General features: G+C 35.6%; 1 protein-coding gene across 2 annotated transcripts in view; it reads left to right on the top strand.

Annotated features, from left to right (window-relative positions):
• SPATA17 (spermatogenesis associated 17) overlaps positions 1-27741 on the top strand; it is a 205286-nt gene that overhangs the window by 25605 nt on the left and 151940 nt on the right. For both annotated transcript variants that reach the window (XM_045809617.2, XM_087856311.1), the window contains exon 5: positions 10136-10239. In XM_045809617.2, the coding sequence (XP_045665573.1) occupies positions 10136-10239 (104 nt within the window). The remainder of the gene's footprint in view (positions 1-10135; positions 10240-27741) is intronic.

The following is a 27741-nucleotide window of genomic DNA, read 5'->3' as shown; positions in this document are numbered from 1 at the left end:
CCAAGCAGGGAACCAGACATCCCCAAGATCATGACCTGAACCGAAGGCACCTGACTCAGCCACCCAGTTGCCCCCCCCCACCCCATCCACCTTTCTGTTACCCTGTGGTTTAAGGTAAAAGCAAGAGGAAGAAGTAGATCTTCTTTTTCCTGAGCCAAAGGCACATACTGTAGCTGCAATGGGCTGTTTACCTTTGTTAATAATATAGTAGTATAGGAAATACTTTTGTTTTCTTCTTTCAATGGGAATGCTTAAATCTGGGAATTTAGGAGATTTTGATTCTCTGTGTAGCTCTGCCACTTAACTTCTGAGACTTCAACACTATTAGATTCTTTCTTTTCTCCTAACTTGGTGTCAGATGTGTCTCCAAAGTAAAAAGCAATAGATGACTGAGAACGTACTTGATGACATAAGACTTAGATGTTTCCATAGATAACCAGGGGAGATAGAGACAGAGAAGATAGAGTTAGAAAAATGCATTCTATTGTTTGCTCTTTAGCCCCCAATCTTCCTATTGAGTTTTGATCTGGCTTGAGTCATGATTCTGTTTACCTAGATTAGCTATATCTAAGAAACGCACATCAACCTAAGCCACTTGGAAGGCAGAGTTCTTGACGTATTCCCAACATTATACTAAAAGCTGCATTTCCTACTAGCATCACTCAAAGTCAACTTGTCTTTGATTAATGTTAGTGAACAATGTTGAGCTTTGCCTGAGTCCTGTGATCACGGAAAACAACAAAGTCTAAAAAAATCTCCCCACCCTTTGGGTTCTGGAAACAGCTCACTGCAAAAAAAAAAAATTGCCCTTCACCGCATGAGTTAGATAAGAGGCACAGATACGTCCCGGGTTCACCTATGGCAAGGCCAGGCACAGTGTCCCCCCCCCCCCCGCCCACCGCCTTCCCAAATTGCCATTCTTTACCTCACGATCGATTAGCACACTGCTTATCTCCATCCATCAGTTGGAAAAACATGTTTATTAACCGAACTGTGGTTAAAGTTCTCTCTTTCCCCTGGGCTCCTGAACTTTAGCCTCCTCCTGAGAATAGGCTGGCTTCCTGGTAAAGCATTCTCTGATCTACAATCCGAATATGCCACCGTTTCATCCCACTTCGCCACATCAGGTTCTTTCTAGCCTTGTTCACATCTTCCTATTAAAAAAAAACCAAACAACTCTTTTTGTCTAATTCTTGACTTACAGATCTTATGGTCAAAGCGCTCTCCCTGTTGCTATAGTCCACTCCATCTATTGTGATGGTCACTCATTCCCTCTCCCTTATAATTCTTTGAAATAAAATCTCTCTTACTATGTCCAGATTTATTTTTTATGCAACACATTCCAGGAGAGAAGAGTAGGGATGGGGACGCAGTGACCATTAAAGTGAGGCAGAGGAAGACTTGAGATGAGCACTGATGACATAGAGGAGTTTCTGCGAGGCTATGTAGAGGATGTAGACACTACAGTGAGAAATTTATAATAAAAACACTTCTCTAATGAAGATGTTCAAAGACTGCCTTCAGAGCTTTGGATGAGTTGACTTGGTGATAGACTGTGTCTTTACTTCATGTTCCTCTGATAAGGCATGAGGCTTACTTGCATGGAGGCCAAAATGACTGCCTAACAAAGATTAAATTTTAGCATTGGTTGATCACAGTGACCAGGACTGAATTTATTTGTAAGGAAGTGCAGTTTTGTAAGATGGTGCTCTGAAGATTTTGCTTTCTGCAGGAGTGAGTGGCTGAAGAAACCGGTGTGTGGTCCACATACCTTCATGTTGTGCACATCTGAAGACTACAGTCCTGGCTCAATACCACTAGCTGAAGTTTTACTTCTAATAGCTACATGTCTCCACCTTTTCAGTTCGTCCGTTACCAAGTAACCTTGTTCAAAATAACTATGCCTTAAATGCTTTAAATATGGGTGGCTGTGCATGTCCGGGAGGAAGAGTTTCTAATAGTCTTAGATCTACCAAAAATTTATATGGCCAATAATATTCAAACAGATACATGTGCACTCAAATCTTGAATAAGATTTTCACGTATAATAGAAAAGAAAAAACTTTTGTCTTAATTTGCCTTCTATGCTGAGCCAATTACAAATTATGTTTGACTGTTGACTCTTAGCATGACAAATTATCACCAATTGCTAAAGAGGCTACTGGAGCATTCCTGAAAATAGAGGGATTTTAAAAATATATTTTTTAGCCTATCTATTCCTATGTAGATGTCATTTTCTTATAATAAAGAATAAATTATATGTATATGATTTTTTAATGTAATAGATAATCGTATCCTGATTTGCGACGTTTATTTTTTAAAGGGTCACCTTCTCTCTAAAGACTTTATGATCTCCCTACCCGTGTAGAATTGATCACTCTCTCTTTTTATGTCCTATTTTACCATCGACATACTTCTGTTATAGAACCTGTAACATTTTATTATCCTTACTAATTTACATGCCTGTATCCACTCCCCCACACACTGTAAGTCCCTTGGGGCCCAGATCCTATCCTCTTAGTCTTTGTATCTATAGTTCCTGGCCTGGTAGGTGGTTAAATAAATTTCCCTGAGTAAATCAATGAATGTTAGTTAGCCCATTCTTTTCTAAATGAAGAGTTAAAAAAGTTGTTTGTTTTAAATACTTTTGTTCAAGTCCCTTAGTGTCTTTGTTGGAAATTATTTAAGCCTTTGCTGGGGGACCTTTAAGACTTTTTTTGAGAATCCGGTGAGGTTATGTATTATAGAGAGACTGGACATGGTAAGGTACTATTTGGTCAGTGCAATTCTAATGTGAAAGGAAGATCTCATGAACTTTGGGACCTTACTGAGGTATCATAACATGTACAGGTTTGTAGGAGGTTTGCTGTGATATAAGCTGCTGTCAGAACCCACAGGATGCCTTTTCAAAATCCCTGTTGCTGATACGCTGCAAGGCCAGTGACAGTCAATTAATACAGCAATAAACTGCTAAATAAATTTTTATCTTAGCTCCCGGGGCCCTAATCCTCCTGTTTCTCTGTGTGACACTTTATTGCCTTTTTGGTCTTTTAATTCAACTTTACTCCAAATTAGGGTTCTGCTTTTCCTCCAGCATTTTGGATATTCCATTGTGGATCTTGTCTAAATTTGGCCTCCGACTTCTTCTTCTTTACTTCTCTCTCTTTGAATAGCTTTTAGTATCTTATACAAATGTCCTGCGCTGATTCAGTTGCTAAACTCATTTCTTTCCACATCCCATTTAGATATACAATTGTCTATCCTTTCACAGCCTGGCATAGAACTGACCCTCCATTTCTGATGCCAGGGAGCAACGAATTCAGCACTTGGGAGTCACCTCAAGCCACCAAATGCGGGCTTAGCAACTCAGCTTCCTAATAACAGTACTATAAAGATGAAGGCAAAATTACTTTATGTATAGAAAGTCCGTTAAAAAAATATCCCCAGGTAGAAAAAAAAAAAAAAAAGTACAGTTTGTGGGATTATTTCATCCATCCGAGGGTCTATTACTTGTTCCTTTTCCCGAGTACCTTCATTCATGGTTCTCAACATTTAGTATTTTCTCTTGCTTATGACTTTTGTTTACCGGCTGACCCCATCCCAGATGAAGCCTCTTCTGTGGAGTGGTATATATCATATACTTAATTCTTCCATTTGTAGGGAGAAGGTCACCCAAGAGGCTGAATGTATATCCAGCCCTCCAGATTTTCACACTTACTACCTGAGTGTGAATATATATATATATGTTGCTGGCAGATATCTGAGCATACCTTAGTCAAACTGATTGTCAGTGGGAGCTATATGTCTCTGAGGCCAGGCAAGAAAAAGATTGCAATACCATGTATTCCCAAATCTTGGTAAGTCAGAACCATTGGTAAATAGTAATAAGAGTTAGCAATTGCATGGCAGTTACTACCCTCCAGGTACCAGTCTTAAATATTTTTAATATTTTAACCCTTCTCTGTAATCCTCACAACCAACTCTCAGAGGTAGGTCTCATAATGATTCCAATTCGAAAGATGAGGAGGAAGAATCACAGAAAGATACCTTGCCCAAGTTCACACAGCTAGTAAGTGATAGTATTAGGAATTGAACCCTAGAGGTGTGGTACCCACATTTCTGTTACTTCTGAGCACTTGTACTCTTGCCTTTACTGCTAGTCTTCTCCTTTTCTCAGTGTCTGGGTGAGAACAACTATGTGAAGCCTGGACTGAACTCTTATGGAAACTTCATTACTTATGCTCTGCTTTTCTTGGTATACTGATCCTCTGGTCCTCACAATTCATGAGCATCTTACTGGTAGTACATTTTACTTAGGGAATTCTAAACTTAGTGACAATTAGTAGGAGACCACATTGAGTGTTACATGCTTCCCCTTGCAGGCAGAATTGGTTGACTTAGGATGGCAAACCTCTCCTGGTAAAAGAAGCCTGGGGCCTTTACCTACTGCTTCTGCTGGCATCAGGATTTGTCCTCTATCATAATCCTAGGACCACTAGCAATTTCAACTGTTATTTCTCTATACATTAACTCTTAGAATATACTGGTCTTCAGTAAACTAAACATAATGAGGATATATAGTCTGTCACAGAGTTTGGAAATTAAGAGAAGTACTCTCTGCAAATTATACGTTCCTTATAATGTCTTTAAAAAGCCTCCATTGGGTTATCTTACACATCTTGAGCCCTCCTTTGCTTGTCTGTCCTAGGACAACTGGTACAATATCACATGAATGCAAATTTCAGGAATTGCTAATGTGTAGTATCTTAGAGATCTCTTAAAAAATATGTTCCATCAGACTTTTTTTTCTCACTTTCAAAATCTATGAGAAATGAAAAATGGAAATAATCTAAAGCTTACAGAGTTTTTAAAAAGCTACAGATATAATTGATTATTTCAAGTAGAATTCCTTTTACCCTGAAAACTTTGTACATGTTACTGATCAATCATATATACTTATGTAATGATATTCTCTGGAACCTAGAGCATCTCGGCTCATCCTTATTATTTCAGTTATTTTAAATGATTTGTTTTGAAATTAGTGTCCCAAAATATTTTAGTTCAGATAGAAATCTTCACTTTAAGAAAAATAAAGACTATAATAACAAGAGGATCACTAGATTAAAGATCACTTAAAACAACCAATTTGCAAAGTAACCATAACTTTATTGGCTCTTTCTTCTTGGAGGTCTGGATCTATGAATATAAATTTTAATTTACAAACATTAATCTAGCTTGAAACATCAATTAGCCATTTTCTTTTGTTTCCCATTTGTGTCTAAAATATAAAAATATGAGAAATAGTTATATGGTGGCTTTAATTAAAAAGTAGTTGAATATGTGTCAGATACATAAGGATCCATTTCAATCTCCTAAACTATTAATAATCTGGTTTTTGTGTTTGTAATAACTATGAAGTATGTACGTTTAGAATAATGACTCCATGATTAGATGGATAGAAATAAATAGGAATTTATCAGGAATGATTTAGGAAGTAATTAAGGAAATAATTTAGGAAAAAATGTTGAAGGTCTCTTATATACTAGATACTATGTTAGGCTCTAGGAATACAAATTAATTCACATAGAGAAAGATCCCCAAAATGTCAGCCCAAGGAATAAGAGGAACAGGATCGTCTAGACCACCCCAAGCTTTTGCCTGATGATGGATGGATATTTAAATTTTCCATCACCACACAAAAGAATATTTCTTCTCGCTTCCTGCTACTTCTAGTACCAGTAACATTGTGAAATGAATTTAGTGAAAGGGAGTATAAAGTCAGGTAGAGTGGGGAAACAATATTGAAGAGAAGAAACTGCATATGGAATGATTATCCAGAATCTTCTGGTAGTTAAAAATATCTAGTTAAGATATCCATTCATATATATATGTTTTTGACATGATAATTCAGTGATACCTAATATGAAATTTGGATATTACTGTTTTTTAAATGCCTTTGAAAATCTAGTAAACCTACTTTTCTGTGCTTATAGAATGTTGAGCATTCTGATAAATGAGAACATAGTTATGAGTAAGAGTTCTACATGTATGCTCTCAAATACATTTAGACCATTGGTACTAGGTAGGTTATTATTAGTAATAGAAATTTTGTTTTCCATGTCTTCATTAATTTTAGGTGAGAAGACATTTTTTTCTCTTTTGATAACAGTAATGTTACTATGAATTTTGAGGAATAAAAGTAAACCAATGGAGGGAAAATCTTTTCTATGAGCAGATGGCTTTTGGTATATCAAGGTTTTGCCATTTGTTTTAGTGCTTAAAATAAACATTATTTATTTATAAGACCACTTACATTTTGATGTTACTTAATGAGGAATATGCATCATTGATTTGACTAGCTTAAGAGGTCATTTAGAACTTGCCCGTTAACAAGCTGTAATCTGCTGAGCACACAATGACTTTGTTTAAAATTATCTATTCAGAGCTGATCAATGACAATAATTGTTTTATACCAGTCACTTCTGAAAGTTGCTAATTACTTTGAAGGACATGAATAGTAGCTTTTTTTTTTTTAAGTCATAACCCATTCACCTTGAAATTAAGAAGAAATGTTATGAAAAGTCATCTTGCCTCTTGAAAGAACTTTTTTTTTTTTTAATTAAAAGTTGATTCACTAGTCCTGGAATATCAACAGGAAATTTAGGCAAAATTGAAGATGTCATTTGTTCTTATAAGAGAAAGTATGGTAGAATCCCCACTGTATTCTATCTTATGTCAATTAGGGATTGGTTAAACTGGACTCCTTATAACATAGGAAAATGGTATCTTTTAAAAGAAAGAACACACATACAAACTTTTTCTTCTTATGTAGCTCATCCATAAGATGTTTTAGTGGAAAAAGTCTGGGCTTTTGAATAAGACAGAGCTGGGTTTGTATCCTAATTTTGCCATTCGTTGTTTTACTGGTTATGCGAACTTGATCAAATAACTTAACCTCAGTTTCCTCATTTTTAACGTGGAGATCATGCCTCATGCACAAGGTGATCGTGAGAATTCAAGCAGTTAGTGTAATACCTGGCACATTCATGAGCCCGATAAATGTTTGATCCTTTGCTTCACTGGGTGCCAGCGTCTTCACCTGGTCCAACACCCAGTTTCTTTCTACTTTTACTTACTTACTTCTAACAAAGCTGTTTAAAGATTGATTGATTACCAATCAGTGTTTTTAATGTGGATGAGTTTTAATTTGTTACTTTAACCGTTAATTGCTTTAATACCCAATTCTGAATAAAAGGATTTGTCTTAGAAAGGAATTTTAGCCTGCCTTTGTGGGTATCTAGGGAGTTTGCATATTAGAAGATCCCCTGAGAAGGCACCAATTATAGACTCTCTAGAGGTGGTTGGTGCTGTTTCTAGTATTTGCCTGGTTTGAAGTGGGAGGGAGCCCATGACACTGGCTTCTTTAGCGATCCTTCCTATTGACATGGATTCAATTTTACTTTTATTCTTTCAGACTTCTTTTCTCCGAATGGGCATACACACCACTCTAGTGTGACCTAATCATAAATCAACATCTTTCCTTTTTCCTTCTCAGTACTCCAGCATGTATCTTTTCTGTTTTCTGGCACATTTATTCTTATTTTATTTAGAGTTTAATGATGTTTTCATGTGATAAATAGTTCCTACATTAACACTCTCTGATATCCTAATATTTTCTCATTCTTCCTAAGTCACTTCTATTGCTGATGATGGGTTTTCTGTCCGTACTTTTATCTGAAAGTGTTCTCTTCTTTTATTGTATGACTGTACATGCAGTAAAATATGGTGTAATATTTGAAGCCATCCCACCAGCTCTAATACCGAAAGCAATGATTTAACCTAAGTATCAGCGTCCCCTTCTATCAAATGAGACTAATAATAATCTGTACCTCAAAATGATACTGTAATGATTAAATTAGATGAGCCAGGAAAATATTCACTTATTTGCATGTATGATTTATATACATATATATATTCCAACTGATCATTCTTTTCATTAGGAAAGTGGTTTGTATCAATTCCTCATCTTTCTTTGTCAGCTCTAATACAGTTTGGTCAAATTAGAGAGAGATAGTTTCTAAAATGAGTATATAACTTTAGAAAAAATAATTTTTTTTATTTAATGAATTTCTAAAATAAGATCGTTTGGAAAATATTTGAAAAGACGTATTTTATAACATTGTTACACTAGCTTGCTTTTTTACTTGGTGTTACTTTCTAGAATTATTATCTCTGATTTAATTGTTCTTACAAGCTATTTTGTATATCTTCAGTGGTTTTAGTCATTCTTATACTGGGAGATTGACTAAAACAGTTCTTTAGAATTTTCATGTTCTGTGTCTCAGATTGTAAAATATCTTTTAAATAGTCATGTTTTAAAACACAGAAAAATATAGGAGAATACAAGTAAAACATTTTTCCTGTTTATTCTTATAGATCCAGCATTCAAGTTATAATAAATTTTAGGCTCAACATATTTAGTTTAAAAAGTATTGGCTTTTGGGGGCGCCTGGGTGGCACAGTGGTTAAGCGTCTGCCTTCGGCTCAGGGCGTGGTCCCGGCATTGTGGGATCGAGCCCCACGTCAGGCTCCTCCGCTATGAGCCTGCTTCTTCCTCTCCCACTCCCCCTGCTTGTGTTCCCTCTCTCGCTGGCTGTCTCTATCCTGTCAAATAAATAAAAAAAAAATAAAAAATCTTTAAAAAAAGTATTGGCTTTTGGCCGGCGATGGGTATTAAGGAGCACACGTATACATGGAGCACTGGGTGTTATACGCAAACATGAATCATGGAACACTACATCAAAAACTAATGACGTACTGTAAGGTGACTAACATAACATAACAAAATTAAAAAAAAAAAAAAGAATAGGCTTTTGGGATAAAATCCAATGGACAAATGTAGAGTGTCTATATTAATCAACCTTTGCTATTAAAAAAAAATGTTTAGGGAAGGTGTGTGTTCCTAGCTTAGCTAACTGTGCAAAACATTAGAAGGACTTCATATCCAAAAAGAGAATCATTCGTAATATGTGAATAATTCAGAAATACATGTAAACTGCTGTAAAATTTTAGGGAATGAAGTTAAATCTTTATGCAAGGTTAATATTTTTTTTTCATCTTTTGCTGTTTCTTCTTCCTCTACTCCTCTAAAGCAGTCATGCTTTTTTTTTGTTGTTTTCCACAAAAAAAGATTATGCATTGTTATGTTTTTGTTTCGAGTTTGTCTAATAGAAATAAAACATAAAGAGATTGATTTCTCACAATTACTAGAGCATAATAAGGCATGAAGTAGTCCACATAAGTTTGTTCTCGGAGCCCCCACCCCCTTTCCCATACTTCTCCCATCTAAAAATACGTAAGTGCTTTCAACAGAAATCTTTCTTCATTGAAAATTGCATTTCACTCTGTTCCCAGTTCTATATTTTAATGGTTTAGAGAATGGGCTCTGAAGTCCTAATGTAATTCCTGGATCCATCACCAATGACCATATAATTATGAGGAAATTATATAACTTCTCTTTTTAGAAGTTTTCTCATCTGTAAATAAGATGATAAGAATATTTCTCATAGGAGTATTGTAAAGATTAAATGCATAAATATATGCAAAACTCTTAGAATAGTGCCTTACATAATAATACAATAAATGTTAGCTATTGTTATTGTTAAAGAAGTATTAAAATGTCATGATGAAGATATAAGACACATTTTGTTTAAAGATTTTGAAACCATCAAATTTTAAAAGCCTATTTGAAAATTGATTTTAATGAGACCAAATACCATCTTCCATTCAGTGGTTATGAAAAATAAAAAATCTGTTTGGTGAGGAAGTGGAAGTGGTAGAGATTGATAAGCAAATTTTTAATTGTTCTGTAGTTAATTTCACATTTAGTGTTTGTGAAAAATTATAAATTTTAAAAAATCTAATAACCTCTAAGTATGTTTTGTCTTTATAATATTTTATAATAAATCTGAGTACACTCTACATTTGCAACTGTATATACTGTTATATTAGTGGGAAAGCCTAAAACTTTATTTGATATGAGTTACCATCTATCATTACCTTAATTTTGAAGAACTGTTAATATTTTCACTAAAATGCTCACTGGCATATTTTATCTTTTTATTTACTTCAATAGATTCAGAGGCGATGGCGAGGGTATAGGATTCGGAAATACTGCTTTAATTATTTTTATTTGAAGGAGTACCTGAGAGCTGTTTCAGAGACCAACGATGCAATTAGGTGAGTATTGTACTAGTGACAATTTCAAAAAGGTTACTTAATAGATGTTGATCATAACCATACTTTGGAATACTTGCTAGAACTCAGTGATATTTTAGACAGAAATTTATTGATAAAATAGAGGTATATGATTCTATTTACCTTAAAAATTTATTGCTGTCATATTTTTAAATTTATTGTACTATAAATGAGATTATTTTTGTGTTCAGTAGGACTCTCTGATTCTATGCAAAATAATTTTGGTAAAATTACCTCATTTAGAGATGGATTTATCTGTAAAATGATTCCATAGATGGAGATTTAAAGTATGATAAGCCTGAAATGTATTTTGAGAAATATGATCAATAGTAAGAACTTCCCTCTCAAAGGAGAAAAATTCATGGAACATAATTAAAGTGGACTGCTTACTATCAGCTTTGTTTCTTTAAACACGTAGAAAGCACCTGGATTTAGAGAATAGGATGACGTCTTTTGTAGATTTATGCAAAGTAAAGCTATTATAACACTATTTAGTCAGTTTTACCAAAGCTGGATGTGTAAGTTTTCGTATAACTTCAAATATATAGTTTTTCCCCCTTGTAATATGTCCCATTCTAATAACATATAAGTGACGATAGGCTTAGCATATGTTTAGATAAAAAAGGAATAGTAACTAAAAACAGTTGCCATTTATGTAGTTTTAATTTTTTTTCACACACTTTATCTTATTTTACTCTTAAAATTCTTTGAACTAGAGAGAACAATTGCACAATAAATTGCCAAAATAAGATTTTTGCCTGAGACCCTAAAGTTACATATATTATAAGAAATATCTGAAAACTGATTTTTCCGACTTTTAAATTTCTCACATAGGCTCTGTACATAAGAGGATCTGGTCTTTGGAGATTAAGTGTTGGGTATTTGTGAGGTTGATTTCTTTGGAAACTGCAATTAAAAGTCTGGGAGGGTTGCAGTAAGACTTGGTCAATTGAAGAAGTTGCAAAACTCAGAAACATGTGGACGCCAGGGGACAGCTATTTGATTTCTTCCTTAAGAAATCCAAAGTCCTGGAGATGGGCTGGCTTTCTGCAAATGGCAGGCATGAGCCTGTCTGGAGGAAAGAGTTAGCAGAATATGTAAGAGAGGGGATTTGAGCAGGGCTAGGACAAAAGTGAGATGAGTGAGGCTCTTAAGGCACAAAAATTGAAGAGGTGCTTACTGGCAGGGCCATGTGGGTGCCAACCCTGCATTTTACAACCCCAAGAGGGCATCCTTAAATTGTACACTGGAGAGGCCTCTCTTGCTTCAACCTAGCCCGTCACTGATAGGGGGAGGTCCTCAAAGAGACAAGTATGTGAAAGGCTTTGTAAAGGCCTGTATCTTCTGTCGGACAGGTATTTCCATTCATCCTTGTTTTCTTCCTAGTTTTACTGTGTATATCTCTAGTTACTGATACTGGTGTATCAGTGCTGACAATTTGCTTAACCTGATATTCTTTACCTTCTTTACCATATCACAGACTTACTCTTTCTACCTTTCTTAGAGGTTTTTTTTTTTTTTTAAAGACTTATTTAAGTGAGTGAGAGAGCACAGGGAAAGGGGCCTAGGAAGAGGGAGAGAGAAACACAAGCGGACTCCACACTGAGCATGGAGCCTGATGCGGGGCTTGATCTCAGGACCCAGAGATCATACCTGAGCTGAAACCAGGAGTTGGATGCTGAACTGACTGCGCACCCAGGCACCCCTTTCTTAGAGTTTTTAAGCCAGATTGAAGCTGAATGTAGCAAATGCTTTTTCATTATCTGCTAAAATAATTATAAATGCCCTTTTTCCTTTTTGACCTAGTGACGTGTTATAGAATGTATTTTTATTAATAAACTAAGTAGAAATACAGGTACAGTGTACCTTATTGATGTCATTTACATGACAAAGTAGGGCTCTCAAAGCCCCTCCCCTTCCAACCTGGTCTTCACTGTAGCCTGGCATGCCCTTGAAGGGACCCTCAGATACCTCTTTCGCCCCCTTTTTGATGTCTTTGTGTTTGTATTCGCCAGGCAGCAGGTTAGATCCACAACTGACAGTTGTGGGGTGGGGACATAGAAGGCCAGGCCAGTGAGCTGTTCATTCAGCTCAGGGATTACCTCCTTACCCATAGCTTTGGTGGAGCTGATAGAGGCAGAGATGATGTTTGAGGCAGCTCCTTGGCCATCACACCACAGTTTCCCAGAGGGGCCATTCATGGTCTTCTGCGTGGCAGTGATGGCGTAGGCTATGGTTGTGAGTTACTTCACAATGCCATGGTTGACCTTGGCCAGAGGGCCACACAGTTGGTGGTGCAGGAGGCATTGCTGACAATCTTGAGGGACTTGTCATATTTCTCATGGTTCATGCCAATCACAAACATGGGGGCATTAGCAGAAAAGATGACCTCTTGGCTCTACCCTTTAAGCCCCAGCCTTCTCCATAGTAGTGAAGACACCAGTAGACTCCACAATGTATTCAGCACCAACATCACCCCATTTGATGTTGGCAGGATCTCTCTCTCTTGGAAGATAGAGAAGGGCTTTTTTCCATTGCCGACAAGTTTCACATTGTCAGCCTTGACTGTGCCATTGAATTTGCCATGGGTGGAATCATACCGGAACAGGTAGATCGTATAGTTGATGTCAATGAAGGGGTCATTGATGACAACAATGTACACTTTGCCAGAGTCAAAAGCAGCGTTGGCGCCCAGGCACCCAAGATGACCAAATCTGTTTATTCTGACCTTCACCATTGTGTCTCAGGGATGTGGCTAGCACTGCACGAGAAGATGGAGCTATCTGTTGAACCAGGAGGAGCAGAGGAGGTATACTAATATCAAACCATCATTGTATGCTAGGAATATCTGTAACTGAGCCGTTGTTATTCTTTTGATTTATTAGTAAATTATATCCACTTTTGTATGCTTATTTAGTTATAGTTTTCTTGTGTTGTAATTTACAGGTATTGTTACCATGTTTTTGCTATATTTATTAGATGAACTGATAGATTATATGGCATGGCGATTGGAAAGGAAAAATAGTACTCTGTTTTCTATCTACTCAATACTCAGTACATCTGGTCATCAAATGTGTAGGTTTTCCATGCCAAGCAATCTCAGAGCAGCTAGTGTCCTATAATTTAACTCAATTCTAAAACTACTTATCTGGTGATAGCATCATATCCTTCAGGTTAAGGGCTCAATCCCACAAGACTGCCTCCCTTCCCACCCCCATCCAGACTGCAGATATCAATTGCAAGTGTTATGTCCCCAGTTTACCCACAACTTCTGTCCAACTTGACTACAAATCAGAGATTCCTAGGACCTCCTCCCCAAGATCAATCCACCTAGCACCTCCACGTATTCAACCCAGAAAATCTCTGAATTCTGTAGGTTCGAGGATTTTTATGGAGGCTTCCTTCACTAGGTATGATTGATTAAATCTTTGACCATTAGTGATTACCTCAACTTCCCGCCTCTCTCCCCTCCAGGGATGTTGGAGGTGGATGGGGTGGAGCTTAAAGTCCCAACCTTCTAATCACATGATTGGTTCTCCTGGTAGCCAGTCCCATTAGCATGTACTAGTCATCTCATTAGCATGCCCAAAGACACTTACCACTTTGAAGAAATTTCTAAGGTTTTGGAATGGGGTGTTGTAAAAAGACAGTGTTGGGGAAGGGCCAAAGGAGTGCTCTGGGGGTGTTAGGAAGTCTCCTTGGCTCAAAGTATAGCCCTACAGATAATGTGTGTCTCTATGTATGTGAACTGGTTTAGCTTTTGTTGTTTGTTTTGACAGTAAATGGCAGTTCCAGGACTGCTTATTGTTTTTACACTCTCCTCTTAGAGATCTATAGCAAAGATAGCATTTCTGTGCATTTCCTCTTTTAGTCCTATGTCCCCTGCCATTCAGCAGTGTAGTTCAGGAAGTCTGCCACGGTCAAGGTTTGCTCTACAATATTCTTCGGAGCAAGGAGGGCATTGATGTTTTTTCTCCTAAGTATGCCACCTAGTTTTAGGAATTCTGCACCTGACAGTCTCTCTCTGAAGTCTGCATCTTAAGGTATCCTGTCTCCATGACATCTCTAATCTTGGTTGAATTTTCACTACTCTTGGTGGCCCTTTTTCATATATATTACTCTTAAGTGTTTCTAATTTTACTGATGATAGGGTTTCCTTTTATTTTCTTATTACCTTTCTTATTTTATGGAAGTCTAAGAGAGGAAGGTATAGAGATATATTTACTCCACTATCTCAAAATTGGAACTATATAGTTAACTTTCTAATATAAATCACAGTCTGTTTTCCTTTGTGTTACATACACAATGTAATGAAAGCATGCTACGGGGTACCATAGAGGAAGCACAGAAGAGGAACATCTAAGGCGAAGATTGGTGTTGGTCAGCATAGGAGTGGGAGTCTGGGGGTTAGGGACATCACTCAGAGGCTGTGAAGCTGAGCCCTGAAGATTGTGCAGAAATTAGGACATTAACACAGGAAATCTCACTGAGGTTGATGCATGGAAGATGATAGAAGGTTCGGTTAAAGATAGATCCAGACAGTTTAGTAGGAGCCATAATGTAACAGGGCATTTTAGACCATGTTAAAGAGTTTGGATGCTATACTGAGAACATTACTGTAGATTTCCCTTTTAAGAAGAGTGGCAGAATTATTACATTTGTATTTTGGCATGCATGTTTGATTGTATTTTTCATAATATTTATATTTAAATAGTGTGGTGATTATTAAAAGCATCATTAGGGTCATTAATTTTACTAAGTTAGTGTCGTTTTCCTTCTCATAGAAGAACATATATAACACATTCGTTTGGATTATTTCTTCACATTTCTTTATTCTATTTTTCATTGAGAATCATTGGAATCAGGACTCTAGTTATCTTTTCCTGCTTTACAAATTACACTTGAAACAGCTTAAAGCAGTACACACTTATTAGCTCATCACGTTATCAGCCAGAAATCTGGGAGAGGCTCCATGCCTAGACTAAGATCTCTCATGAGCTTTTAGTCAGGCTGTCAGCCAGAGCTGCAGTCTCATAGGAAAGCTCAACTGGGGGAAGATCCTCACTCACTGTGGCCTCCATTATTCTGGCCGTTGTGCTTGAGTCCCTTGGTTTCTTGCCAAGTAGGCTTCCCTGTAGGGCAGCTTGTAACATGGAATTAGCAAGTGAACAAGAGGACACAAGAAAACATGAGGACGGAAACCACGTTCTTTTCATAACTTAATGTCGCTACATTCTGTTCATTTGAAGCAAGAGACTGGGTCCATCCCACACTCCAAAACAAGGGGATTCCATGAAGGATGAATACCATAGTGGGAATTATCGGTAGCCATCTCACAGGATACTTTCCACACCCAGTGACTTGCATATAGAATTTGTTCAATAAACATGTTGGTTTTCATCATTTTGCCTTGGGCAAAAGTTACTTTACGTTTACTTATGGCAATATTTTTAGGTGATATCTTTTCAAGATTATATTTCAAACTTTAATATTGTATCAAAGCAATTATGATGTATCCTGATTACTTATACCATCAAGGATCAAATGTATAGTTTCTGGGTTTCAAAGAGAAAATAAACGATCTAGTGCATTCTTCTATCTTTGGGTGGGGTAAAATAATTACAGAACAAAAAGTTAGTAAAATATATTCTACATCAGAATATGTTTGATCTGAATTATGTAGGTTACCAGACAACATTAGGCTTAACTTTAGTTTATCTGCTCTTTTATCAATAGAAATAGTTTATTTATTATATAATTAATAGTAAAAGAAATTACGTATATTGTATAAGAATATATTTTTATAACCAAGAGTGGACCTATCACAAAGATAAATGGAATTGATTAATTTGAGGCTGGGTTTGCACTTGGTAGACATGTTCCTTTATAATATCTAGCCTGATATGCAAAAATTGCCCCAGGTTATGAATAAGAAAATTATGTAATGAAATTAAAAATCAGCTACAGAGTTACAGATTGGTAGCATTAATAAACATTATTAGCTTGGAGTGCAGAAAACTGACTTTTTTTTGACAGAAATTTAAGCTGGAAGTAATATATTCCCCCCAAGTTTAATGCTTCAGTGTAGTTTTTGGTTAATACCTTATAATAGTAGTGCTGTTTTGAATGTAATTTTGTCATTCGTCAAAGTGAATCAAAGTTTTTCAGCATGCTGATTTTGTATACAATGGTTTGGCTAGAAAGATTTTTATGACTATTATTCTTTACCTATCTTTTCATGTATCATGAGAATTTTTTTAAAGGATATATTTGTTTTGTTTTTATTGTAACAATTTTATTGAGATATAATTCATATATCAATTGTTTATCCATTTAAAGTGCACTATGCTATGGTGGTTAGTATATGCACAAAGTTGTGCAACCATCACCACAGTCTAAGAAAGAAATCCTTTAGCAGTGACCCAGCTCCATTCTTCCCATCCCTGCTCAGCCATTGGCAACCACTAATCTATTTTTTTTTATCTCTATAGACTTGCCTATTGTGTACATTTCATATAAATTGAATCTTACAATGTGGTTTTTTGTGGCTGATGTTTGGCCTGATATTTTCAAAGTTCATCCATGCTGTTGTATATAACAGTACTGCATTCCTTTTTCTTACTAATTAATATTTCATTCTATGGATAAACCACATATTATTTATCCATTTATCATTTGATGAACATTTGAGTTGTTTCCACTCTATTATGAATAATGATGCTATGAACATTTATACACAAATTTTTGTATGGAAATAGGTTTCCATTTCTTTTGGGTACTTCATGAAAGCTTTAATTTAACAAGTTTAAGACATGAATAGCTAGGAACATTGACTTTGGGAATGAGATTGATGTGGACTAGTCACTATTCTGCCACTTTGTAGTTGTGTGAACTTGAACTAGTTACTTAATCTTACAGAAATTAGGTTTCTTCATCTGCACATCAGAGCAGCAGTATTTAGTTTGCAGAATATTTTGAGGCATGCAGTATGTGAAGCACTGGGCATATAATTGACACTCAACTAATAATAGCTGTTACTATCAAGGACAAAGAAGAGCTAGTATTTGTAAACATACTTCCCTGTGATGTTATAAGAATAATACTCAGTTTTAGGAGGCTATTTTTAATTCAAAGTAAACAAACATAAAATTTCATGAATTAGCTTGTGTATTTTAAAAGAATTTATAGAAACATTGATTGCTGAGTACAATTTAAGTTATCAGTATTTTTGTGACATTAAGCCATGGCTAAAAATTTTCTTTCAGAGGGCTGGAAGGAAAAGCAAAGAACGGAACATAGAACAAAGTTGGAAAAGATGCAATAATGAATACACAAACATCTTTTTTTGAAATTTAGAATTTTTTTACATTTTTATTGATTTATCTTTAAAGATTTTAATTAATAATTAATTAATTAATTTAGAGCATGAGCTGAGGGAGGAACAGAGGGGAAGGGAGAGAGTGAATCCTAAGCAGGCTTCATGCCCAGCATGTAGCCCAACATGGGGCTCTGTGTCAGCCTAACCCTGAGATCGAGCCCTGTGTTGGGCTCCATGCTCAGCACAGTGTCTGCTTGTCCTTTTCCCCCTGCTCTTCCCTTGGCGCTCTCTTTCTCTCTCTCAAATAAATAAATAAAATCTTAAAAAAAAATAAAGTGACAAGGAATATATGTCGATATAATACGTGCATGTTATTATATATATATATTACTTATTACCAAATGTTTATAATAGATAAGAGAATTGTTTTGCCATATCCTCACTATGTCCCTAGTGGTGACCACTTTTTTCTTTTAGCTATTTCTTTTTACACCAAGTGTTTCTAAATTATATGTGTATCTGATACCGTCTGATTTTACATCCTCGGATCTTTTACATTACTTTCACATAATATGGTAGATGAGGGTTTAACTCATGTTCTTCCCATCTCCACTTCCATCTATTTTCAGAGAAATCAGTATTAGTGTTTACATTATCATGATTAAAGAATCAAAGTTCCTTACAAAGGCAATTAATGTAGGATGAATATATTTACCTTATTCTGTTTTTTAATTAATTTCTATTTTCCTTATATTTTTCTTCTTGCCCTATCTGCAAATTATATCTGCCATTGATTATTTCCCAGGTATTCTATCCTATCAGGAAATTTAGTAAGTCCCCTCTTCCTCTGGAGCTTGCCCTCTTTGGCCTCTCCATCATCCTGCTGCAAACAGACTGCATTTTCTCTAGACATGATGCAGATTTCTTGAGAAGACATCTCTTAACTTTCTCTGGGTCTGACCTCTCTGTTTTGTGGATCAGTGTTGTCTTTTTATGATTTATTTTCTTGTCTTTCTGGAGCAACTGCTCTAATAATGTGCATGGAAGGCAATTTTGGGAGTCTTTACTTGTTTTAAATATGTCTTATTCTATCCTCAAACTCCATTAGTAGCTTGGCTGGATGAAACCTCCTCAGTTGCAAATCATTTGCCCATAGAGTTTTGAAGACATGCTCCATTGTTTTCCAACGTTCAAAATTGCTAACTGCTTACTTGTTTGTTTCTCCTTCCTTTGAAAATGATCTATTTTTTTTTCAACAGTGTTAGTTTAAGTCCCCCAAAAGCAAATACTAAGATGGAATTAGATGTACAAGAAATTTAATGTGGGGAAGAAGCAGGAAAAGGTGGGGGGAAACCTTTAGTCCACAATGTAAGTCTGACACCTATGAAAAAAAGGAGAGAAAGAAGATTGGGAAGAGACTGGGATTGCAATACATTTTCAAGAAGGCTGATGGGCTGTCCTCAAGCCGGTTACCCTTTGGAGGAGTGTGCTGTCTCACCAGAATAATCCTGCCTTAGTACCCCCATTCCCCATTCTCAATCACTGGCTGAGGGAGGTGTGACATTGGTATGATCATGTTGGTGGATTCAGTGGTACATTTCTGTGGGCATTATAGATTGTTTTGAATTTTTCCCCTGGAACTTTTGAAATTTCTCAATTACGATTTTTATAAGTATTTTGCATCCATTGTTTGAGTTATCAATGTATCCTTTAGTTCTAAGATACAATATTATTTCTGAGATAATTTCTTCACTTCTGTTTCCTTCTGTTCTTTCTTCACATGGTTCTTATTGGTTGGATGTTGGACCTCCAGAAGTAATGTGCTGGGTCTCTTACCTTTCTGCCCCCACTCCCTTCACCTTGGGCCTTTGTCCTTTCATTCTATATTTGTGAGAGACTTCCTTCCTACCCTACTAAAATTTTTATTTTAGCAATAATTTTAAACTTTCATTAAATATTTCTACTATTTGGATCTTTTCTTCTTTCATATCATTCTGTTCTTATTATTTTGTTAATGAACTATCTCATATTTCTCTAAAAGTACTAGAGCAATTAGGGTCTTGGCTGGAAGCAGAATCCACTTCAGGATTTATTTTGCAAATAAAGAGAGTTAAATGAAAGGATGACTTCAGAGATATGTGCAGGGTTAAGGGCGCAGAAAAGGATGTTTTGGCATTTGAGGCTGACGACAGTGGGATGTTGCTACTGCCAGGGTCAAAGAGTTAAGGCAAAAAAATAGCATTAATGGTTATAGTAAGAGCCAAGGAGAAATTTACAACCTCCACCCCTGGCCATGACCTATACTTGTAAAGGAATGCAGCTGTTCCCAGAGGTATGTGGCACTAAAGGGAGATGGAAATGAGGTAAAAATACCCAGTTTCTTCCTCCTGAATTTTAGTCTTCTGTTAGATTAAATCCAGCTGAAAACTAGCCTAAGTGATACAGTTTGTAGGGCTTAGCTTTTTGGTCACAGTGCAGGGCACAGAAGTACGTAGAATGAATTGGGGGTGTAGCAAATGTAAAATAATCAGCATAGGTAATAACAGAAGTTTAGAGTTTAAGTTTTATTCAGTCTCTGTGTTCTCAATTTCCTCCAGGGTGTTTTTTGTTTTTCTTCAAGTTGACTATTTTCATTTTCCCTTCTATACTAGAATCTATCCTGACATAACTGGCGTGTGTGTTCATTTGTACATGAGTGTGAGAAATTGAAACACCAATTTCAATGTGTACATATATTGAAGATTTTGTTGCTGGTAGGTTTCATTTACTTTTAAGGTGATAAGTCAGGGAGCTGACTCCTTTTGCTAGTGGATGCCCAAATGCCAGTATGTGGAGGTTATTTAGTTTCTTTTAGGCTATTTAGTTTCTCCAGAGGAACTTCTCTTTCTCTACTGAGGGAGTAGATGCTGTCGCTGCCATTGGGTGCTGGGTAAGGGAAGATATCTTGTGTGTCATACCCACAAGTTATTATACTCTAAGTCCTATGCCTTTTCTCTCAGTTTCTTCAGAGTACAACCTTAATCCCTCACCTAAGAGATTGAAGCCCGAATGCTTCACTCCATATATGTGCTGAAAAAACAAAAGTGTGTGGCTGTCGTAGATGTGTAGCTTATGGTGAAACTGCTACATCATTGTAGAACTGAGATGGGATTCTACATCTTATGACATCAAGGAGGGTGCATTTTCCAGTATCTTACAGTACACTTTTTTGTGTATGCAGAACTAATGAAATGATAGATCTTAGGAAGTTCAAGTTTCTCAGTTGGATTACATTTGGTGCATAGTTAAATTCTGGATGCCACTATTTGTGGTGAACATTGACAAAAAAATCTGCATCCAGCTGAAAACAACCTGGAATATAAGGGGTGTGGAAATCATAAAGAGTTGGTCAAGACTGGAAGACAGAAGCCCAAAGTAAGGCATGACATCTATATTCAGATTTCAAAGAACCATCGTGTACTACATGTATAAAAAGGGAAAAAATTAAGGCAAATGGTAGATTTTAGTTCAACATGAAAAACATATTTCCAATAATTAGAGCTATTGAGTAATAGGCTGACTTATGAGGTATAAAACATCTGACAGAAGGCTTCATCTACAATGTTGGGACTTCTATAGAAAGGATTTCTGAAGTTGATGACAAACTGGAAGATTTCCAATTTCCCTTTAAATCTGAGATCGCTTGTTTAACATGATAATATGTTTAAAAGACGCAAATCTATATATTTACCTCAAAACTTAAAGCACTTCGAATTCCATAAAGGTGCTAGGAGAATTTAAATGAGACTAATCTATGTCATAAGGGATTCACAAAGTACATGGTATAAAATTATCACTAGGCATGACCAGGACGGATATGATAATACATGTAAATCAAGACGTGGGTATATATGCACATATTATAGTTATGTATTTATAACTCTTAACTAATCTAAAGTTAAAAGTTCTCTAAGTCTATCATGAAATTTTAAAAATATTTTAAATACTAAATATATTAATGAAATATATACTCCTGAAAGATAAAGGCTGCCTTGCATTCCCATAGATAGAAAAAAGTTTTCTTAGGTGGCAACACCTCCTCAAATCACCAAATTGGTCCTTAGTAGTTTTAGAGAAGAATCATTAAGGATTTATCATTAATAGGACCATTATTCTAATTTTAATATTATATTTATGAGTACTAAATTCATTGACATGCTTGCCAAAATACTAAATCGGAGATTGAACTGCTGTTAAAATGCTCTTTTGACTTTTTATGATCTGAATAGTGCTGATGAAATAACACATGTAGGAGAACAGCATCCGGTTCTTTCAGGATCCCTGTGCAGCTCTGCCATACTGGCATGGACTGGGCTGTGTGCCTGGTTTCTGTGGTTATTCTGAAATCCATCAATCCATACCCATACCTTGGTATATTAAAAACTGGCTTTCTCTTCTTTGCCTATTGCTATTATTTACCTGTGAATAACTTCCAGTGGAACTATGAGAAATTCGTAGTTTCTAAAGTTCATAATTCCTCTCTCTCTTCCATTTCCTGTTAAACTATCAATGTTTGTTCCCAATGAAGATGGTCACCATCTAGAGCTCACAGCTAACAGCTTGCTGTTTCAGAATATTTATATCAATATTTGTGTTAAATGCTATCTTTGTAGTCTGCTAATTTGCATTTGTTTTCAAGAATAAAGCAAAAAAAAAACCGTTGAGTGATTTTTATGAATATTCATCTAGTTTCTAGGAAACTCAGTCCAAAAGATTTGAACGTTATCTCTCATCTTTATAATGGTTATCTGGGACCCTCAATATGACCACCATGATAGTCTTTAAGTAATCTTTCTCTGCTATAAAACCATACAGAGTCAACAAAGGCATTAAGCTAATGACAAAACTGAAGAGCATTGAGATCACTTAACATTGGGTATCAGGGAAACAGTACGAAATAGATTTCTGGTTCTCTGGAGTTGAAGACTTAATACATTAATCTATCTAGGCAGCACATTTCCAATTGTGCTTTAATTAACAAAGAAATAGAAACATGAAGGAAATCAGCATGTCTTCTCAGATTGGTAACATGTGCAGCCCCCAAAATCAAAGGAAGAACTACTAGAGTAAAAACCTATAGAGTAGTGTTGGTCTTGTGCTGTCACATATGGATTCTTCAGAACTTTCACTGACTTCATTTTAAAGTCAGAATTAATGTGGGAAATACTAATGTAAGCAATAAGGTCTGGAATATATCTAGTCTATCAATATTGGGCACATGCTTGATAATCATTTCCTCTGTAGACATATGCACAATGTAGATATAAAGCATTCTAACTGAGGAGTTGCTTAAATCTTGTAAAACATAAATGAAATATTTAATTATAAATTCATTAAAAATTTATTCTGTTGGTATATAGCATGTCTATGTGTTTTTGGTAAATAATAAGAGGAAGATCAGTCTTGTATGTGGTAATCATAAATGTCATAATTATCAAGCTAAAAATTTATATGGACAGATTTAGACATTGTAAGCAATGACAAAATAAATAGACTAATCACAGTAAATTATATTTACTAAGCATCTGTTGTGTGCATGGTGTTTTATATGTTATCTATCTAAACAAAACTCCTCTGGGGATGTATATTATATTTTCAAGATGAAAAACTAAAACTCAGGGTTTAAGTAACTTGGGTCACACAACTAAGTAGTGATCTGGAGATTTGAGCTCAGTGTTTTTTGTTTTTTTTTTAAATCAAAACAGATAGCCTCTTTGTATTTTTGAATTATTGCAAGTTTTATCAGTCATGTTTCAGTAGCAGACAGCATCAGTAAGCTCACTTAAAACCCATTACTAATGAAATGATAGATGTTGGTGGATTCTTATAAATGAATTGCCTTCTCTGCTGCTGGGGATAGAAAACGAAAAACTCACCTTCTTAGACTTCCTTTTGGTGGCATTACCATATGACTTGGTCATGCCCAGTGAAATAAAATATTAAAAGTAATAGAACTACGGGAACTGACTAGATCGCATCTGTTCTACCATGTCATATAGATCGTTAACAGTTGAGGCCTTGGCATTAATTGAAATGGTAGGTACATTTCACAATATTGGTGTATGCTGCCTCCTCCTTGCCTCTTTCAACAAATTTCTGTGAGAAGTAGATGAACTTGGACTAGACGGAGCTAATCTGTAGGCAGAGATGGAAGGTAGTACTGCTTTGCTAAGGGAACTGCTCTCTGTACAGTGTGTATTTTTTGAGAGTCTTACCATTTGGAACTTTGTGGCATTGTAAAACCCAACTGGTTTTGTACCTCAAACTGATGAATTTATTAGCAGTGGCTATGAACTTTAGGGCCTTAGCTGGAGATAACCACAAGGCCTTGGCAGGTATGTGGCTCACATAGAGCCCAAGACAAATATCAGAATAGGGATATTATGTTGTCTGACAATGACTAAGTTGATTCAGACTAACCATCCTCAAAATGACATCTAAGCATCACCGAGTTCTCAACTTAGTAAATAATTTACTAGCCAATGTAAAAGAAGGTAATTCAGGGATGTAAGTCTACAGTCAAAGCTGCTTTTGCCTTGCATGACTTTAAAAATAGTCACCCATAGTTCTTTTGATATTGTAGGGTTTCTTTTGTGACTTTTAATATTGAATCCAATGGAATCTATTTAATATGAGGAGTAAATTTAAAATTCAGTTTAAGATTTTTTAAAATGGCTAACAAGTCATTGCAATAGTATTTATTAAATGATTCAATTATCTCTCACTGTTAAGTGTCATCTTACATATTAAGTCTCCACATGTGCTCAGATATATCTCTTGACTATCAATGCCATCTGATTTATCTCTCTTTTTGTAATCCTGTATAGTATTACATGGATTAAGTACCTATAAATTACTTTCGTTTTTCAGAAGATGCTGTGGCTTCTTTAATTTTCATCCAACTAAATTATAAATCATTTTGGCATGTTTCAAAAAATATCAAATTGGGACTTTAAATTTAAATTAAATTTGTAGAATGGAATATAGGTAAAAATAATACTTTAATAATTCAAATCATCTTGTCAAGGAATGAAGTATATCTCTTCATTTATGTGGGTATTTTTAAATGTTCATTAGTAAAACTTTATTATTTTCTCAATAAAAGGTCTGCTTTTTTGGTTTGTCTCTCTGTTTTTTTTTTCCTTTGTTCCTTTGTTTTGTTTCTTAAATTCCACATCTGACTGAAATCATACAATATTTGTCTTTCTCTGAGTGGCTTATTTCACTTAGCATAATACTCTCTAGCTCCATCTATGTCATTGCAAATGGCAAGATTTCATTCTTTTCTGTGGCTGAATAATATTCCACTGTTTGTGTGTGTGTGGGGGGGTTCTTTATATAGTATCATGTAATCTGCAAATAGTGAAAGTTTTACTTCTTTCTTACCAATTCAGATACCTTTTATTTATTTTTTTGTTGTCTGACTGCTGTAGCTAGGACATCAGTACTTTGTTGAGTAAAAGTGGTGTGAGTGGATGTCCCTGTCTTGTTCCTGAGCTTAGGGGGAAAAGCTCTCACCTGTGAACATGTGTGTGTGTGTGTGTGTGTGTGTATCACATCTTTTTTATTCACTCATCTGTTGATGGACACTTGAGCTGCTTCCATAATTTGCCTGTTGTAAATAATGCTGCTATAAACATAGGGTGCATGTATCCCTTCGAATTAGTGTATTCATATTCTTTGGGTAAATACCCAGTAGTGCAATTACTGGATCATAGGGTAGTTCAATTTTTAAGTTTTTGAGGAACCTTCATACTGTCTCCCACAGTGGCTGCACCAGTTTGCATTCCCATCAACAGTGCAAGAGGGTTCCTTTTTCTCCACATCCTTGTCAACACTTATTTCTTGAATTTTTGATTTTAGCTGTTCTGACAGGTGTAAGGTGATACATCATTGTGGTTTTGATTTGCATTTCTCTGATGATGGGTGATGTTGAGCATATTCTCATGTGTCTGTTGGCCATCTGGGTGTCTTCATTGGAGAAATGTCTGTTCATGTCTTCTGCCCTTTTTAATTGGATTATTACTGTTTGTTTGCTTTGCTTTTTTTTTGGTGGTGTTGTATAAGTTTTATATATTTTGGATACTAACCCTATATCAGATATGCCATTTGCAAATATCTTCTCCCTTTCTGTAGGTTTCCTTTTAGTTTTTGTTGTTTGTTTCCTTTATTGTGCAGAAGCTTTTTGTTTTGATATAGTCCTAATAGTTAATTTTTATTTCCCTTGCCTTGGGAGACATATGTAGAAAGATGTTGCTGTGGCCAGCGTCAGAGAAATTACTGTTTATGCTCTCTTGTAGGGTTTTTATGGTTTCATGTCTCACATTTTAGGTCCTTAATCCATTTTGAATTTATTTTTGTGTATGTGCAAGAAAGTGGTGCAGTCTCATTCTTTTGCATGTAGCTGTCCGGTTTTCCCAACACCATTTGTTGAAGAGACTGTCTTTTTACCATTGCATATTCTTACATCCTTTGTTGAAAATTAATTGACCATATAATTGTGGGTTTATTTCTGGGCTTTCTATTCTGTTCCATTGATCTATGTGTCTATTTTTGTTCCAGTACAATACTGTTTTGATTACTACAGCTTTGTAGTATAACTTTAAATTGGAATTGTGTGATGCCTCCAGCTTTGTTTTTCCTTTTCAAGATTGTTTTGGGTATTTGGGATCTTTTGTGGTTTCATGCAAATTTTAGGATTGTTTGTTCTAGTTCTGTGAAAAATGCTGTTGGTGTTTTGATAGAGATTGCATTAAATTTGTAGATTGCTTTGAGTAATATAGACATTTTAACAATATTTGTCCTAATCCATGAGCATGCAATGTCTATTCATTTCTTTGTGTCATTTTTAATTTCTTTCATTGGTGTTCTGTAGTTTTCAGAGTACATGTCTTTTACCTCTTTGGTTAAGTTTATTCCGAGGTATTTTGTTATTTTTGGTACAGTTATAAATGTGATTATTTTCTTAATTTCTCTTCCTGCAGTTTTACTATTAGTGTACAATGGATTAGTGCAATGGATTTCTGTGCATTGATTTTATATCCTGTGACTTTCCTGAATTTGTTTATCAGTTCCGTAGTTTTTTGGTGGTATTCTTTGGGTTTTCTTCATATAGTATCATGTAATCTGCAAATAGTGAAAGTTTTACTTCTTCCTTACCAATTCAGATGCCTTTTATTTATTTTTTTGTTGTCTGATTGCTGTACCTAGGACATCAGTACTTTGTTGAGTAAAAGTGGTGTGAGTGGATATCCCTGTCTTGTTCCTGAGCTTAGGGGGAAAAGCTCTCAGTTATTCCTCATTGTGTATGATGTTAGCTGTGGGTTTTTCTTATATGACCTTTATTATGTTGAGATATGTTCACTCTACACCTACTTTGTGGGGGGGTTTTATCATGAATGATTGTGTACTTTGTCAAATGCTTTTTCTGCATCTGTTAGCATGATCATATGATTTTTATCCTTGTTGATGTGATGTATCATGTTGATTGATTTGCAAATATTGAACCACCCTTGCATCCCAGGAATAAATCCCACTTGATCATGGTGAATGATTTTTTTTAATTGTTGGATTTGGTATGCTAATATTTTGTTGAGGAATTTTGCATCTGTGTTCATCAGAGACATTGGCCTGTAGTTCTCTTTGTTTTGTGGTGTCTTTTATCTCATTTTGGTACTAAGGCATTGCTGGCCTCAAAGAATGAATTTGGAAGTTTTCCTTCTTATATTTTTTGGAAAAGTTTGAGAAGAATAAGTATTAACTCTTTTTTAAATCTTTGGTAGAATTCCCCTCTGAAGCTGTCTGATCCTGGACTTCGGTTTTTTGGGAGTTTTTAAATTACCGACTCAGTTTCATTGCTAGTAATTGGTCTATTCAATTTTGCTATGTCTTCCTGCTTCAGTTTTGGTAGGTTATATGTTTTTAGGAATTTATACTTTTCTTCTGTGTTGTAAAGTTTGTTGGCATATAATTTTTCATGATTTTGCTTTATAGTCACTTGGGGTGGTGTTATTTCTCCTCTTTCATTAGTGATTTTGTTTGAGTCCTTTCTCTTTTTTATGAGTCTGGCTAGAAGTTTACCAATTTTGTTGATCTTCAAAGAACCAGCTGCTGACTTCATTGATCTA

This window comes from Ursus americanus, chromosome 2 (genome assembly GCF_024610735.1).
Source record: "Ursus americanus isolate L20-20 chromosome 2, mUrsAme1.1.p, whole genome shotgun sequence".
Classification (NCBI taxonomy): domain Eukaryota; kingdom Metazoa; phylum Chordata; class Mammalia; order Carnivora; family Ursidae; genus Ursus; species Ursus americanus.
The sequence above is the reverse complement of the archived record's forward strand: the minus strand, read 5'-3'. Positions and strand labels throughout refer to the sequence as shown.